At 42.6% G+C, this 15962-nt stretch overlaps 1 protein-coding gene across 2 annotated transcripts in view; it reads left to right on the top strand.

Moving 5' to 3' along the window:
* The first annotated feature begins 1363 nt into the window (after positions 1–1363).
* LOC111981575 (protein EURL homolog) overlaps positions 1364–15962 on the top strand; it is a 33399-nt gene continuing 18800 nt past the window's right edge. The window contains exons 1-2 of one of the 2 annotated variants that reach the window (XM_024012905.2): positions 1364–2804; positions 9618–9749. In XM_024012905.2, the coding sequence (XP_023868673.1) occupies positions 9623–9749 (127 nt within the window). In that variant the 5' untranslated portion in view covers positions 1364–2804; positions 9618–9622. The remainder of the gene's footprint in view (positions 2805–9617; positions 9750–15962) is intronic. The other variant, XM_024012904.2, reaches the window with a different exon arrangement.

The following is a 15962-nucleotide window of genomic DNA, read 5'->3' as shown; positions in this document are numbered from 1 at the left end:
TGTCTTTTATCGATGGCGGTTATGATATCGTTTAGTACCTTGAGCGTGGCTGAGGTGCACCCRTGACCGGCTCGGAAACCGGATTGCACAGCGGAGAAGGTACGGTGGGATTCGAGATGGTCAGTGATCTGTTTGTTGACTTGGCTTTCGAAGACCTTAGATAGGCAGGGCAGGATGGATATAGGTCTGTAACAGTTTGGGTCCAGGGTGATTGGGAACCATATTTAGGTAGCCATTTTCCTTGGGGTATTTGTGGGTTCTTGTCTATGTGTAGTTGCCTGTTCAGCACTCATTTGTATAGCTTCACAGTTCGTTTTGTTATTTTTGTTCAGTGTTCATTCTTAGAATAAAGAAGAATGTACGCATACCACGCTGCGCCTTGGTCTCCTCCTTTTGACGGCCGTGACAGAAGAACCCACCATGAAAGGACCAAGCAGCGTGTTCAGGAGAAATGGACCTGGGAGGAGATTTTGGACGGAGCAGGACCCTGGACGCAGGCAGGCTGGGGAATATCGCCTTCCGAAGGAGGAAATAGAGGCAGCAAAAGCAGAACGGCGATAATATGAGGAGAAATACAAACGAGGCAAGCACGAGAGGCAGCCCCAATAAAAAACATTTGGGGGGCACACGAGAAGATTGGCTGAGTCAGGTTGGAGACATGAGCCAACTCCTCGTGCTTACTGTGGGGAGCGTGTGACTGGTCAGGCACCGTGTTATGCAGAAATGCGCACAGTGTCTCCAGTTCGCATTCATAGCCCGGTGCACTCTATTCCAGCTCCTCGCATTTGCCGGGCTAGAATGGGCATCCAGCCAGGACGCATTGAGCCAGCTCTACGTTACAGATCTCCAATGTGTCTCCACGGCCCAGTGTATCCTGTGCCTCCTCCCCGCACTCGCCCTGAGGTGCGTGTCCCCAGCCCGGTACCACCAGTTCCGGCACCACGCACCAGGCCTCCAGTGCGCTTCCACAGTCCAGTACGGCCTGTGCCTCTTCCCCGCACTCGCCCTGAGGTGCGTGACCTCAGCCCGGTACCGCCAGTTCCGGCACCACGCATCAGGCCTCCAGTGCGTTTCCAGTCCAGTACGGCCTGTGCCTCTTCCTCGCACTTGCCCTGAGGTGCGTGTCCTCAGCCTGGTACCACCAGTTCCGGCACCACGCATCAGGCTTCCAGTGCGCTTCTGTAACAGTATAACTTTAGTACGTCCCCTCGCCCCGACACGGGCGCGAACCAGGGACCCTCTGCACACATCAACAACTGACACCCACGAAGCGTCGTTACCCATCGCTCCACAAAAGCCGCGGCCCTTGCAGAGCAAGGGGAAACCCTACTTCAGGTCTCAGAGCAAGTGACGTAACCGATTGAAATGCTATTAGCGCGAACCCGCTAACTAGCTAGCCATTTCACATCCGTTACACTTCCATAGTCCAAAAATTATTAAAAGACAAAAAAGCCATTGTGATTGTGTTTGGAAATAAAGATAAACATGGTTTTAAGAATGTAGTGGTCATATTTCATTCAGTACAGAAATGTGTACACGGCTCAATTTACCCCATATCCAGGGTAAGTTGTGCCAAGAGACCACTTTTTAGGACAAGCTATGTTTTCAAAACTGTAATGTTTCATTAATTCTGATTATTTCCAGGGATACACAACATCCTAAAATATATGTAGATACTGTATCTCCATTCAAAGTCTCAATCATGGACACTCTTACTGACAGTTGTGGCTGCTTTGCATGATGTATTGTTGTCTCCAGCTTCTGGCCCTTGTGCTGTTGTCTGTGCTCAATAATGTTTGTACCCTGTTTTGTGTTGCTGTTGTGTTGCTACCATGCTGTGTTGTCATGTGTTGCTGCCATGCTATGTGTTCTTTGGTCTCGTTTTATGTAGTGTTGTCTCTCTTGTCATTATGTGTGATTTGTCCCATATTTCTTTTAAATTTCTTTTTAATCCCAGCCCCCGTCCCCGCAGGCCTTTTGGTAGGCCGTCATTGTAAATAAGAATGTGTTCTTAACTGACTTGCCTAGTTTAAAAAATCTTTGTTAGAAATAATACTATATTTCCCTCAATGGCGTGATGCTGAATGTAAAACATTCTAAATTTACCACACTCTCCCTACAGTATAATTATAGCATGGAATAGGTGTCATTGTTCGAAAGGAGTTATTCTGTATCCTCGTTGACAATAATGGGAATCCACCATAGTTATTTTCATGAAAGGAATCCCCACGTGTGACTTCATGTGAAACGAAAATGAAAGGGGTGTTGGATAGTCCGGTCGTTGATAGATCAGTTTCTCTTCTCATATTTCGCTCGCTTCGTTATTAAAATCTGAATACCAAATTATAGTGTAAACATTTCCCCTATGTAATCATATTAGGTCATACATGTAGCTATTATTCTATTGTTCGAACAATTTTTCTCTTCTGTTGACGATTCTTAAATATACCAAGTCTAAAGGGGTTAAATTATGAGGAATGCATTTGAAAAGGCTAATATAGAGCTCGAATAATGATGATCCTAGATAATACATCGACATAAAATTGTTCCTTTACTTCAAAAGTGTGTAATGTATTATATATGGAAAACGATTTGCATTTAATCTATATTGATATAATAACCCACCCGCTGATGTATTAGTAGTTCGTTCCGAAAAGGTGGGGGGTTTCCCCTCCGCTGAAAGTAATGCTGTTCTGCGAGCTACCATCAACAACACTTTACTGCCCTACAGGCGCTCAAGGACTGAGGTAAAGGGAAAACAAATACCCGCGAATTCCCCTGAAGATTTGACAAAGGATTACAAGGTAAATGGCTGTTGGACAGAATACATAGCTAGCTACATCGTATTACATTGCCACGTTTAATCGCTACTATCATTTTATTTGGCTCCTGTTGGACATTATTCATCTTGACGACCAGATAATGGGTCACGATTCAGTTAACGTTATCTATGTTGGCTAGCACGGCTAGTCAGTACTGGCAGCAGCAAGTGTCATAACAAGGTTTTGCTAGCAGCAAGCTAAGTCGTCTACAGTAGCTAGCTGGTTAGCCATTCACTCAGCTAACTACCTAACTAGTTCAATGTGTTGTTATCTAGCTAGCACTATAACGGACGCCGCCCGTACTATATAGGGCTAGCTAGCTAGATGGTTAGTTTAGGAGCTAGCTAGCTCTTGATCAGGACTCAGTTCAATAACAGTACGTTACACATGTCATTGGATGAAGGAGTCTTTATAGGGTTAGTGTTCCAACACAGTCATATCTCCATGCAGGGCCGGTCCTTGCCTTTCTGCTGCCCTAGGCGATAATATAGTAGTAATAGTACAATCATTTCCCTACACCCGCTATAACATCCGCTAAACACGTGTATGTGACCAATAAGATTTGATTTGATATAGGTAAAATACCTGTTTTCCAGATGTTAGGTTAAATGTAGGTTCTGAATGAAAGGTAAAAAAGGTTTGTWTAAAATGCACATTTTCCAGGACATTGAAGATGCATCTTTTCCAGATGTTGAAATCGGTTCATGTTAGGTTCAGGATGAGAGTTGAAAATACTTATTTTCAGGGGCACTAGAGAGTGTGCTATGGAATATACGTGTTTTGTTAGAGCTCTGCAAAGTTGAAACATTCATATTTATCTTAATCTCTCACGGCCTATGATTTCAAATCATTGTCTGACAATATGACTAAAGGAAAAGGCACCAAAAAAGGGGGCGTTAAACAAGATAATTTGGACGGGACAAAACGAACCGATGTCAACATCGCTGACACACGATGTACGCACACTCAAAAGGTTCTACAGCTGCAACGTCGAGAGCATCCTGACCGGTTGCGTCACTGCCTGGTACGGCAATTGCTCAGCCTCCGACCKCAAGGCACTTCAGAGGGTAGTGCGTACGGCCCAGTACATGGGGCAAAGCTGCCTGCCATCCAGGACCTCTACATCAGGCGGTGTCAGAGGAAGGCCCTAAAAATTGTCAAAGACCCCAGCCACCCCAGTCATAGACTGTTCTCTCTACTACCGTATGGCAAGCGGTACCAGAGTGCCAAGTCTAGGACAATAAGGCTTCTCAACAGTTTTTACCCCCAAGCCATAAGACTCCTGAACAGGTAACCAGATGGTTACCCGGACTATTTGCATTTTGTACCCCCCCCAACCCCTCTTTTACGCTGCTGCTACTCTCTGTTTATCTTAAATGCATAGTCACGTTAACTATACATTCATGTACATACTACCTCAATTGGCCCGACCAACCAGTGCTCCCGCACATTGGCTAACCGGGATATCTGCATTGTGTCCCTCCACCCGCCAACCCCCCTTTTTACACTACTGCTACTCTGTTCATCATATATGCATAGTCACTTTAACCATACCTACATGTACATACTACCTCAATAAGCCTGACTAACCGGTGTCTGTATATAGCCTTGCTACTCTTATTTTCAAATGTCTTTTTACTGTTGTTTTATTTCTTTACTTACCTACACACACACACCTTTTTTTCGCACTATTGGTTAGAGCCTGTAAGTAAGCATTTCACTGTAAGGTCTACACCTGTTGTATTTGGCGCACGTGACAAACTTTGATTTGAGTTAGCTGAAGATACTTGCTCCCCACAGAACCCACTCCGATTGACCTACTAGCCGCTATAAACTCACCAAGCGAGAAGGTGGACACAAAGTTGGCTGATATCTCAAAGAGTCTTGGGACTTTGACTGAAACTGTGAAGGCAATCAAATAAAACAAAAAAGGTTTTCATTTAACTAGGCAAGTCCGTTAAGAACAAATTCTTAGTTGGGACTCCCAGTGACGGCTGGTTGTGATACAGCCTGGAATCAAACCAGGGTCTGTAGTGACGCCTCCAGCACTGAGATAAAGTGCCTTAGACCGCTGTGCCACTCGGGAGCCCGAAGTGCAGGGTGCATGAGGTCGAGCAAATGACAGTGGATCACGAGGCCAAAGTTCCCCCTTAACTACAACGGAGTCAGGGTGTCTTTCTATCCAGATCTTTGGAGGTGATAAACCAACGGAAAGAGGATGATGAGTTGCACAAGAAATGCAGGGCTGCCAACATCCGATATGGATTCCTCTTCCCAGACCGAGGGATCAACGCGCATGTTTGACACCCCAAAAGAGGTTGAACTGTTCTTTTCATTCAAGCTCCCTGGCTGAGTATACAGAACTACTGTGTCAGCTGGCTACGTGGCCAAATATAGGCCATGGATGGTTTATTTCCTGCCGATGTCTGTCTTATCCATCAGAAGATCAGAAATTGGGACTTATAATACAATGGGTGAGATTGTATTGTTTTATATAGCATTGTTTAGCCTATCATGTTTTAGTCCCACCCACACACTAACGTGACAGTTAAGTGTTATTTAGTCTTTGTTTACATGCAGAAAATCTATAGATTTAGTTTAGGTTTTATGTCTAGTCACCCTAAGCTATGTTAGTTAATCAAGGAGTGCTTCATTTGAGGAAGTCACTCAGTAATGGGATCRGGTCTGTGTTTTATGTTCACTTTTAGTACAGGTGGCATGACAAGATCCCACATGTTTTGGGTTTCAAATAACGGCAACAATTTGCTCTAAAATAAGTAATGCCACATAGTGACCGGGCACAGCCATGCCTCTTTGCCTGTCCAACATTTCCTCATCTCCCAGCCCTTCTAATGCGACTAGCCCCGATGCTCCTCACTCTTTTCCCTTGCCCCGCTACAGTTTCTCCCTGGAGGCAGTCACTGAGTCCGAGGTGCTAAAGGAGCTCCTTAAACTTGACCCCAAATTAACATCTGGGTCAGATGGTTTAGATCCTTTAACTATCATTGCTGAGCCTATCTCTGACTGTTTTAACCTGTCTTTCCTCTCTGGGGAGGTTCCCATTGCTTGGAAGGCAGCCACAGTGCATCCTTTATTTAAAGGGGGAGATCAAGCTGATTCTAACTGTTATAGGCCAATTTCTATTTTCCCCTGTTAATCAAAAGTGTTTGAAAAACCAGCCTGTTGACTACTGACAAGTTTTCTTGATGCCTCTAGTTTCCGGTCAGGTTATGGATGTGTCACTGCAATCTTAATGGTCCTAAATAATGTCACCATTTCCCTTGATTCTAAGCAATGTTGTGCTGCTATTTTTATTGACTTGGCCAAAGCTTTTGATACGGTAGACTGTTCCATTCTTGTGGATCGGCTAACATGCTGACCAAACCGCGCACATACATCTGCATTTTGATTTTGTCCCCCCACACCAGACACGATCAGGACACGCAGGTTGAAATATCAAAACAAACTCTGAACCAATTATATTGATTTGGGGACCAGTCGATAAGCAACCATTTCTGGCAATTTAGCTAGCTAGCTTGCTGTTGCTAGCTAATTTGTCCTGGGAAATTAACATTGGGGTGTTATTTTACCTGAAATGCACAAGGTCCGCTACTCTGACAATTCATCCACAGATAAAAGGGTTAAAGTTTGTTTTTTAGTAATCTCTCCTCTTTCAGGCTTCTTCTTTGGACTTTATATGGTGGTTGGCAACCAACTAGATTAATTTTCTGATCCTTTGATTGGGTGGACAACATGTCAGTTCATGCTGCAAGAGCTCTGATAACTTCAGGAGGATGTCCTCCAACCTATCATAATTACTTTGAAAGTCTATGGGAGGGGGTGAGAACCATGAGCCTCCTAGGTTTTGTATTGAAGTTAAAGTACCCAGAGGAAGACAGAAGCTAGCTGTCCTCTGGCTACACCATGGTGCTACCCTACAGATTGCTGCTGAGGCTACAGTTGACCTTCATTGCAAAACAGTGTTTTAATGAATTATTTGGTGACGTAAATTTATTAGTATAGTTTTTTTCTAAACAGGATAACTTTAATGGTTCATCATTTATATTTTTCTGAAATTCAGTGAGGAGGATGGTCCTCCTCTAGCCTACCCGCACAGCCTACTCTCACTGTATCTGCAAGCTGTTGGCTTAAGTGCTGGGGACAATAAAAGGCCACTCTAAAATGTGCAGTTTTGWMACACTACACAATGTCTCAAGTTGAGGTAGTGTGCAATTGGCATGCTGTTTGCAGCAAGGTCCACCGGAGCTGTTGCCAGATCATTTTATGTTAATTTCTCTACCATAAGCCGTCTCCGTTGTTTTTGAGAGTACGTCCAACAGGCCTAACAACCGCAGACCACATGTAACCATGCCAACCCAGGACATCCACATTCTGCGTCTTCCTCACCAGCCACCCGAACAGCTGATAAAACTGCACAAACGGCAAATTTCTGCACAAACTGTCCGAAACCATCTTAGGGAAGCTCATCAGCGTGCTCGTCGTCTTTACCAGGGTCTTGACATGACTGCAGTTAGGCGTCGTAACCGACTTCAGTGGTCAAATGCTCACCTATGCTGGAGAAGTGTGCTCTTGAGGCCCATTGTCGTGCCATTCGTCCACCGCTATCACCTCATGTTTCAGTATAATGCACAGCCCCATGTCGCAAAGATCTGTACACAATTCCTTCAAGCTGAAAATGTCCTAGTTCTTCCATGGTCTGCATACTCACCAGACATGTCACCCATTGAGCATGTTTGGGATGCTCTGAATCAACGTGTACGTCAGCATGTTCCAGTTCCCGCCAATATCCAGTAACTTCGCACAGCCATTGAGGAGTGGGACAACATTCCACAGGCCACAATCAACAGCCTGATCAACTCTGTGACGATGTGTCGCACTACATGAGGAAAATAAATGGTGGTCACACCAGATACTGATTGGTTTTCTGATCCACGCCCCTATCTTTTCTTTAAGGTATCTGTGACCAACAGACACATATCTGTATTCCAAGACGTGAAATCCATAGATTCATGAATTTATTTAAATTAACTGATTTCCTTATGAACTTTAACTCAGTCAAATCTTTGAAGTTGTTCCATGTTGTGTTTTTATTTTTGTTCCGTGTAGAATATTCAGATGAAAATCTGTCGCCAATTGGATGGAAACCTAGCTACTGATACTTGTTTTTTCGTGGCTCTCTCTTGTCCCTCTGCAGGAGACATATGGTGAGCAATATGTTTGGAACATYGAATTGCAATAAAATCTGTCGAATCGCAGTTCAAATCAAAATCATCAAATCAAGTTTATTTTATATAGCCCTTCGTACATCAGCTAATATCTCGAAGTGCTGTACAGAAACCCAGCCTAAAACCCCAAACAGCAAAGCAATGCAGGTGTAGAAGCACGGTGGCTAGGAAAAACTCCCTAGAAAGGCCAAAACCTAGGAAGAAACCTAGAGAGGAACCAGGCTATGAGGGGTGGCCAGTCCTCTTCTGGCTGTGCCGGGTGGAGATTATAACAGAACATGGCCAAGATGTTCAAAATGTTCATAAGTGACAAGCATGGTCAAATAATAATCAGGAATAAATGTCAGTTGGCTTTTCATAGCCGATCATTAAGAGTTGAAAACAAGAGTCTGGGACAGGTAGGGGTTCCATAAACGCAGGCAGAAACAGTTGAAACTGCGAATTAGCAGCAAGGCCAGGTGGACTGGGGACAGCAAGGAGTCATCATGCCCGGTAGTCCTGACGTATGGTCCTAGGGCTCAGGTCCTCCGAGAGAGAGAAAGAAAGAGAGAAGGAGAGAATTAGAGAGAGCATACTTAAATTCACACAGGACACTGGATAAGACAGGAGAAGTACTCCAGATATAACCAACTGACCCTAGCCCCCCGACACATAAACTACTGCAGCATAAATACTGGAGGCTGAGACAGTTGCTTATAGAATCGTAAGGATTGCAATACATATCGTATTGGCAATTAAAGTATCGTGATAATATCGTTTCGTAAGGTCCCTGGCAATTCTCAGTCCTATTACATACACATTTTCACTTTTTACCAGGAGTCGTTTTCAAATGTCAAATGATGCTGATAATATTTAGGAACAGTGTGAAAGAAGAATGGAAACCTAAAATATGTGCCCCTGCTTATTCATTTTAATCTCATTTTGCAGTTTTGTTCTGTAATCCTTAGATAAACGCAGGGAAGACAAGTCTCCTAGAACAGAAATAATAACATTATATTCACATTGTAATGAATAACCCCCTTGGTTATCACATTCTGGAATGGTCACCTTATGTGAGCCAGGGTAAGCTAATTTACCATTTACATGGGTCACCGAACACACTATTTTCTTTCTCTGTGAGATCACTGTTGGGTCCTCGTTTACATGGCAGTACTCCTATGACTTTTCCATACGTGTTCTAAAAGTTGTTCCATCCTGTTGTCACCTGAAAATCAGCACAAATCTCTCCTCTCAAAAAATGTGATCCCTATCTTCTTCAATGCCTTGATATTTCATTAGGCATAATGCTTACAGGGCACTGCCTTGAGCAAACCATAACTCTCGCTACTATCAGCATAGTAATGACATTCTCGTGATGAGCCACTAACGTCAGTGTTATTTTTCCATCTAACTAATACAAGCCAAGACGTTAGTTTGAAAGAGATTCTGTTCAAGAATGAAGGAGGACTCTTGACTTCTAAATGTCAAAACAAATGTTAGATGTTGTGCAAGCCCTTCATGCCTCATGTCCTGCCATGTGCTCTTGTCTCTGTTTGTTTTTCCCTTTGAGGCAGTATGGACAAAGCGGAGCAGTTTGTCAACATCGACCTAAACGACGACAACATCTGCGGTGTCTGCAAGCTGGAGACCGACACGGGGACCATGTCCTTCTGCCATGTCTGCTTTGAGCTCAGCATCGAAGGTGAGAGAGGCGCCAGTCCCCAGGGCTTGTTTAGCAAGTGGGAATGAAGAGCAAACAAAGTGGTTAATATACAGTGGGGTCTGAAATTGACACCCTTGATAATGATGAGCAATATTGACTGTATAAAATAAGTAATTAAAATACTGCGCTATATTGTATGTGCAAATTATTATTATTATTTTATACTATTACAATAGTTTTAGTTTAACAAGTTATTTATTTATTTTTCTCAAAGGTACTGGGCAAAATTGACACCCCTAAATATTCTTATAAATAAAGTACTCAAAAGTATTTGGACCCATATTCCTAGCACGCAATGCCTACATGAATCATGAATAAGGATGAGTGAGAAAGTWACTGAGGGGCAAAACTTGAAATGGTTTTGTATTTTTTTTACTGTCTACTTCTGCATTCTTGCAGGGCAGTACTTCAACCACTAGAAACTGTGTGTAGGCCTACGCGTGGTCTCAAGTTTTCAGGAGGATAAGCACATTCTCAAGTTCAGTTTTTATAAATGCTAACTTTTGCGTMAACTGTCGCACGCATGTTTTGAGGCATATTTTGTGCGTACGTAGCATTTATAAATGAGGCCCCAGGTGTTTACATTTGAAAACAGAGCTCTTTGGCCACGCACACCAGTGGTGGGTTTTGCATCGAAAGAAGGATGCATAAGCAGGAAAGACCCCATAACTTCTGTAAAATATGGTTGTGGATCTTTGATTGTTATGTGACTATTTTGCTTCCACTGGTTGTTAAAGTCAAMAGCATCATAAACTTTACCAAGTACCGAGACATTTTTGACAAAAACCTGGTTGGCTCTACCAGGAGGCTGAAACTTGGCAACAAGTGGATCTTCCAGCAAGACGATAACCCCAAGCACACATCAAAATCCAGATTTTAAAAAATTTGATTGACCACAAAATCAACATTTTGTAATGGCCGTCTGTCTCCCGACTCAAATCCCGTTGAAAACCTGTGGAATGAATTGAAAGGGCATTCCATAAGCGCAGACTAAGGATATCAAGGAACTGCAAAGATTTTGGATGGAGGAATGGTCTAAGATCCTTCCCGACGTATTCTCCAATCTCATTAAATATTTGAGATGAAGGCTCAGTGCTGTTATCCTCGCAAGGTGAGGTATTGTTAATAATCATTTTTACCCTCTGTTTTTGAGAGAGAGAAAAGTATTGTTAAACAAAATCTTTCTCTGAGCAATAATTTCCCAATTTTGTTGCGCATTCAATATACACTATATATAATAAAGTCTGTGGACACCCCTTCAAATTGGTGGATTTGGCTATTTCAGCTACACCCGTTGCTGACTGGTGTATAAAATCGAGTGCACTGCCATGCAATCTCCATAGACAAACATTGGCATTAGAATGGCCTTTCTGAAGAGCTCAGTGACTTTCAACATGGCACTGTCATAGGATTTSGAGGATGCCAGGAGAAGGCTACCTGCCCCAATGCGTAGTGCCAACTGTAAAGTTTGGTGGAGGAGGAATAACGTTCTGGGGCTGTTTTTCATAGTTCCAGTGAGGGGAATCTTAACGGAACAGCATAAACTTTGTGGTAACAGTTTGGGGAAAGCCCTTTCCTGTTTCAGCATGACAATTCCTCTGTCCACAAAGCGAGGTCCATACAGAAATGGTTTATGGAGATGACCTCAACCCCATTGAACACCTTTAGGATGAATTGGAACACCGACTGCGAGCCAGGCCTAATCGCCCAACATCAGTGCTCGACCTCACTAATGCTCTTGTTGATGAATGGAAGCAAGTGCCCACAGCAATGTTCCAATTAGAGGTCGACAGATTATGATTTTAACACCGATACCGTTTATTGGAGGACCAAAAAAAGCGGATACCAATTAATCGGCCGTTTAAAAAAKATATTTTAAATATTTGTTATTATTATTTTTAAATATATTTGTAATATTGACAATTACAACAATACTGAATGAACAATGAACACTTATTTTAACTTAATATAATACAGAAATAAAATCAATTTAGTCTCAAATAATGAACATGCTCAATTTGGTTTAAATAATGCAAAAACACAGTGTTGGAGAAGAAAGTAAAAGTGCAATATGTGCCATGTAAAAAAGTTAACGTTTAAGTTCCTTGCTCAGAACATGAGAACATATGAAAGCTGGTGGTTCAATATTCCCAGTTCTTCAATATTCCCAGTTAAGAAGTTTTAGGTTGTAGTTATTATAGGAATTATGACACGTCGACTATTTCTCTGTATACCATTTGTATTTCATATACCTTTGAGTATTGGATGTTCTAATAAGCACTTTAGTATTGCCAGCCTAATCTCAGGAGTTGATAGGCTTGAAGTCATAAACAGTGCTTTGACGCAAGCATTGCTAAGAGCTGCAGGCAAATATAGTAAAGTTTGAATGAATGCTTACGAGCCTGCTGCCGCCTACCAACGAGCCAGGCGGCCCAAACTGTTGCAAATACCCTGACTCTGCGTGCAATGAACGCAAGAGAAGTGACACAATTTCCCTAGTTAATATTGCCTGCTAACATGAATTTCTTTTAACTAAATGCAGGTTTTAAAAAATATACTTCTGTGTATTGATTTTAAGAAGGGCATTGATGTTTATGGATAGGTACATTCGTGCAACGATTGTGCTTTTTCCCACGAATCCACTTTTGTTAAATTTGGCGAAGTTAGCTGTGATTCGATGATAAATGAACAGCCACTGCATTGATTTTATGCAACACAGGACAAGCTAGTTAACCTAGTAATATCATCAACCATGTGTAGKTAACTAGTGATTATGTGAAGATTGATAGTTTTTTTTATAAGATAAGTTTAATGCAAGCTAGCAACTTATCTTGGCTCCATGCTGCACTTACGTAACAGGTCATCAGCCTGCCACGCAGTTTGTAGAGGCGTCCAAAAATGCTGATTACCGATTGTTATGAAAACTTTAAATCGGCCATGCCGATTAATCGGTCGACTTCTAGTTCCAACATCTAGTGGAAAGCCTTCCCAGAAGAGTGGAGGCTGTTATAGCAGAAAAGGAGAGACCAACTACATATTAATGCCTATGATTTTAGAATGAGATATTCGATGAGCTGGTGTCCATGTACTCTTGGTCATATAGTGTAGCTCAGTATGTGTATTTTATGTAGTATCTTTTTGTTCATCTTGATTAAGTGAGCCAATAATTTTGGACCTGACTGTATGTGCTTTGCATGCATTGAGCCTTTATCGAATCGTGGAATTTGGGGAATATATCCTGACTGAGAAAAGGGAATATATCCTGTTTGTTCCAGGCGGAGTTTTATTGATTATTGTACTGCAGCAGGGCTTTATTGTGAGTCCCAGAAAGAGCATGATTGTGGAGTTGAGCATCATGTGTAGGTGCCCCAGTCTGTCACAAAGTGTTACCATTGTTGCTCCACTGTGTGTCTGTATCTAGATAAGCCTGTATAGGCTATTGTTGCAGAGATTTCGATACAGCCTGTGCAGCCTCTGGCCATTTAGCAGTAGTTAAGAGGCAGCTGGGGATGGCACATGGGTGGGGGTGGGGGMAGCAGTAATAATAGTGATATATGGGAGGGATCTGTGACTAGGCCCTGCGTTCTGTTGAATCTCTCCCTGGCCACGCTAGGCTTTTAAGGGTGGGAGGTCGTGGTAGCGTGACTCTAGTCATGTTTGTGCCTGTGAGATTGAGTCTGACTTGTAGAAGTGTGGTCTTCTCTTCCATAGCAGTTGAAACTCAAACATAGAAAAACAACCTAGCTTGTGAACAAATTAATGTAAATAGCCAAGAAACACAAGGACAAAGTCTCACTTCAGTAGACTTTTGTTTCAAGTAAATTAGACTAACTTTTATGCCTGTGCGCAGCGCTTATGAAAATTAATCTTTCACTCAGCTCTTCACGTGCGCACAGTCCCCAGGCAGTGTTTCAGCGCGAGGTAGAATAGGCTATATAGGATTTGTACTTCTTTGACTTTGTGCAATTTAATTTACCAGCTATGAAACAAAACGTCAGAAATACTTTGAAAACAGCTACTTTAGCATTTACTATAAATGGGATCATACTTTACTATTTTTATTCACAAATGCGAGTGAAATGCTCACACTGTGGAGCCCTGACTACCTGCCAATGTGGCTAGTGAAATAGACACCTTACCTGCCAATGCCAAAATCTACCCGCAGGTGTTGGGTGTTAATTTTAGGCCCTGGTTGGTAGTGATGTTAATCGGTTAGCTGCCAAAAATACATTCAAAAATGCAAAAATGATCATCCTTGTTGGTCTATTGGGAATTCAATTGGCACGTGTGTATTTCTGTTGTCGTCATGCATCTTATTTATCACGTGCACATCATACAGAGTCAAGTTTGAGGAGTGGAATAGCCTACCACCTGTCAGGCAGCGCGAGAGCTCCTCAAAAAGCCTGTAGGCTACTGGAGTGAAACCTGCTGAATGAATATATATATATATTTTTTTGTGTCAAATTGGCAACCCATCCCTTATGGGATTAATTGACAAATAAACAAACATTTCAATAATTCACTATGGTTTTGAAACTCAGGCATTGTGCAACAATGCAATCGCGTGTTAACTTTGGTGGCCATGATTTACAAGGAGCTATTTTATTTCTCAATCTCAATTCGTCATTAAAGCACGCATACCATTCATCTTTCGGGTACATAGGCTTTATACAGTGCATTCGGAAAGTATTCAGACTCCTTGACATTTTTGACAAAAAATAGTTTTTCCTCATCAATCTACATACAATACCCCATAATGATGAAACAAAAWKTTTTTTWWWTTTTTTTTAKAGAAATTGTTGCACATTTATAAAAAATGCCTAATTCACATAAGTATTCAGACCCTTTGCTATTAGACTTGACATTGAGCTCTGGTACATCCTGTTTCCATTGATCATCCTTGATGTTTCTACAACTTGTTTGGAGTCCACCTCTTTAAATCCAAATCATGTCCAATCAATTGAAAAGGCACACACCTGTCTATATAAGGTCCCACAGTTGACGGTGCATGTCAGAGCAAAAATCAAGCCATGGGGTTGAAGGAATTGATCGTGGAGTTCCGAGACAGGATTGTGTTGAGGCACAGATCTGAGGAAGGGTACCAAAACATTTCTGCAGCATTGAAGGTCCCCAAGAACACAGTGGCCTCCATCATTCTTAAATGGAAGAAGTTTGGAACCACCAAGACTCTTACTAGAGCTGGCCACCTGGCCAAACTGAGCAATCGGGGGAGAAGGGCCTTGGTCAGGGAGGTGGCCAAGAACCCGATTGTCACTGACAGAGCTCCAGAGTTGCTCTGTGAAGATGGGAGAACCTTCCAGGACGACAATCATCTCTGCAGCACTCCACCAGTCAGGCATTTATAGTAGAGTGGCTCGATTGAAGCCACTCCTCTGTAAAAGGCACATGACAGCTCGCTTGGAGTTTGCCAAAAGTCACCTAAAGGACTCTCAGACCATGAGAAACAAGATTCTCTGGTCTGATGAAACCAAGATTGAACTTCTTGGCCTAAATGGCATCTGGAGGAAACGTGGCACCATCCCTACGGTGAAGTATAATTGTGGCAGATTCATGCTGTGGGGATGTTTTTCAGCGGCAGGTACTGGGAGACTAGTCAGGATCAAGGGAAAGATGACTGGAGCAAAGCACAGAGATCCTTGATGAAAACCTGTTCCAGAGTGCTCAGGACCTCAGACTGGGTCGAAGGTTCAGCTTCCAACAGGACAACGACCCGAAGCACACTACCAAGACAACGCAGGAGTGGCTTCGGGACAAGTCTCAATGTCCTTGAGTGGCCCAGACAGCCTGGACTTGAACCCGATCGAACATCTCTGGAGAGACTTGAAAATAGCTGTGCAGCAAAGCTCCCCATCCAACCTGACCGAGATTGAGAGGATCTGCAGAGAAGAATGGGAGAAACTCCCCAAATACAGGTGTGCCGAGCTTGTAGCTGTCTCTTATACACATCTAGATGTGTATAAGAGACAGGTCTTACCTTGCTTCAAAAGTAGCCTTGTGGAAATCATCCATAGAAAACCAATTATTTTATAAAGAATTCCTCATGCCATTAACAAGCATTTTTCTCTTGTTCTATTGCTTTTCATATCAACATTCTTTCGTTGTCCAGAAGCCAAAGACACAATCTTAGTCATATTAGCAACCCATCATAGTTGTTGCGATTAGATTCCCCCT

The sequence above is a fragment of the Salvelinus sp. IW2-2015 genome, linkage group LG20, assembly GCF_002910315.2.
Source record: "Salvelinus sp. IW2-2015 linkage group LG20, ASM291031v2, whole genome shotgun sequence".
Lineage (NCBI taxonomy): Eukaryota > Metazoa > Chordata > Actinopteri > Salmoniformes > Salmonidae > Salvelinus > Salvelinus sp. IW2-2015.
Note: the sequence above shows the minus strand (reverse complement) of the source record. Positions and strands in the feature narration are given on the sequence as shown.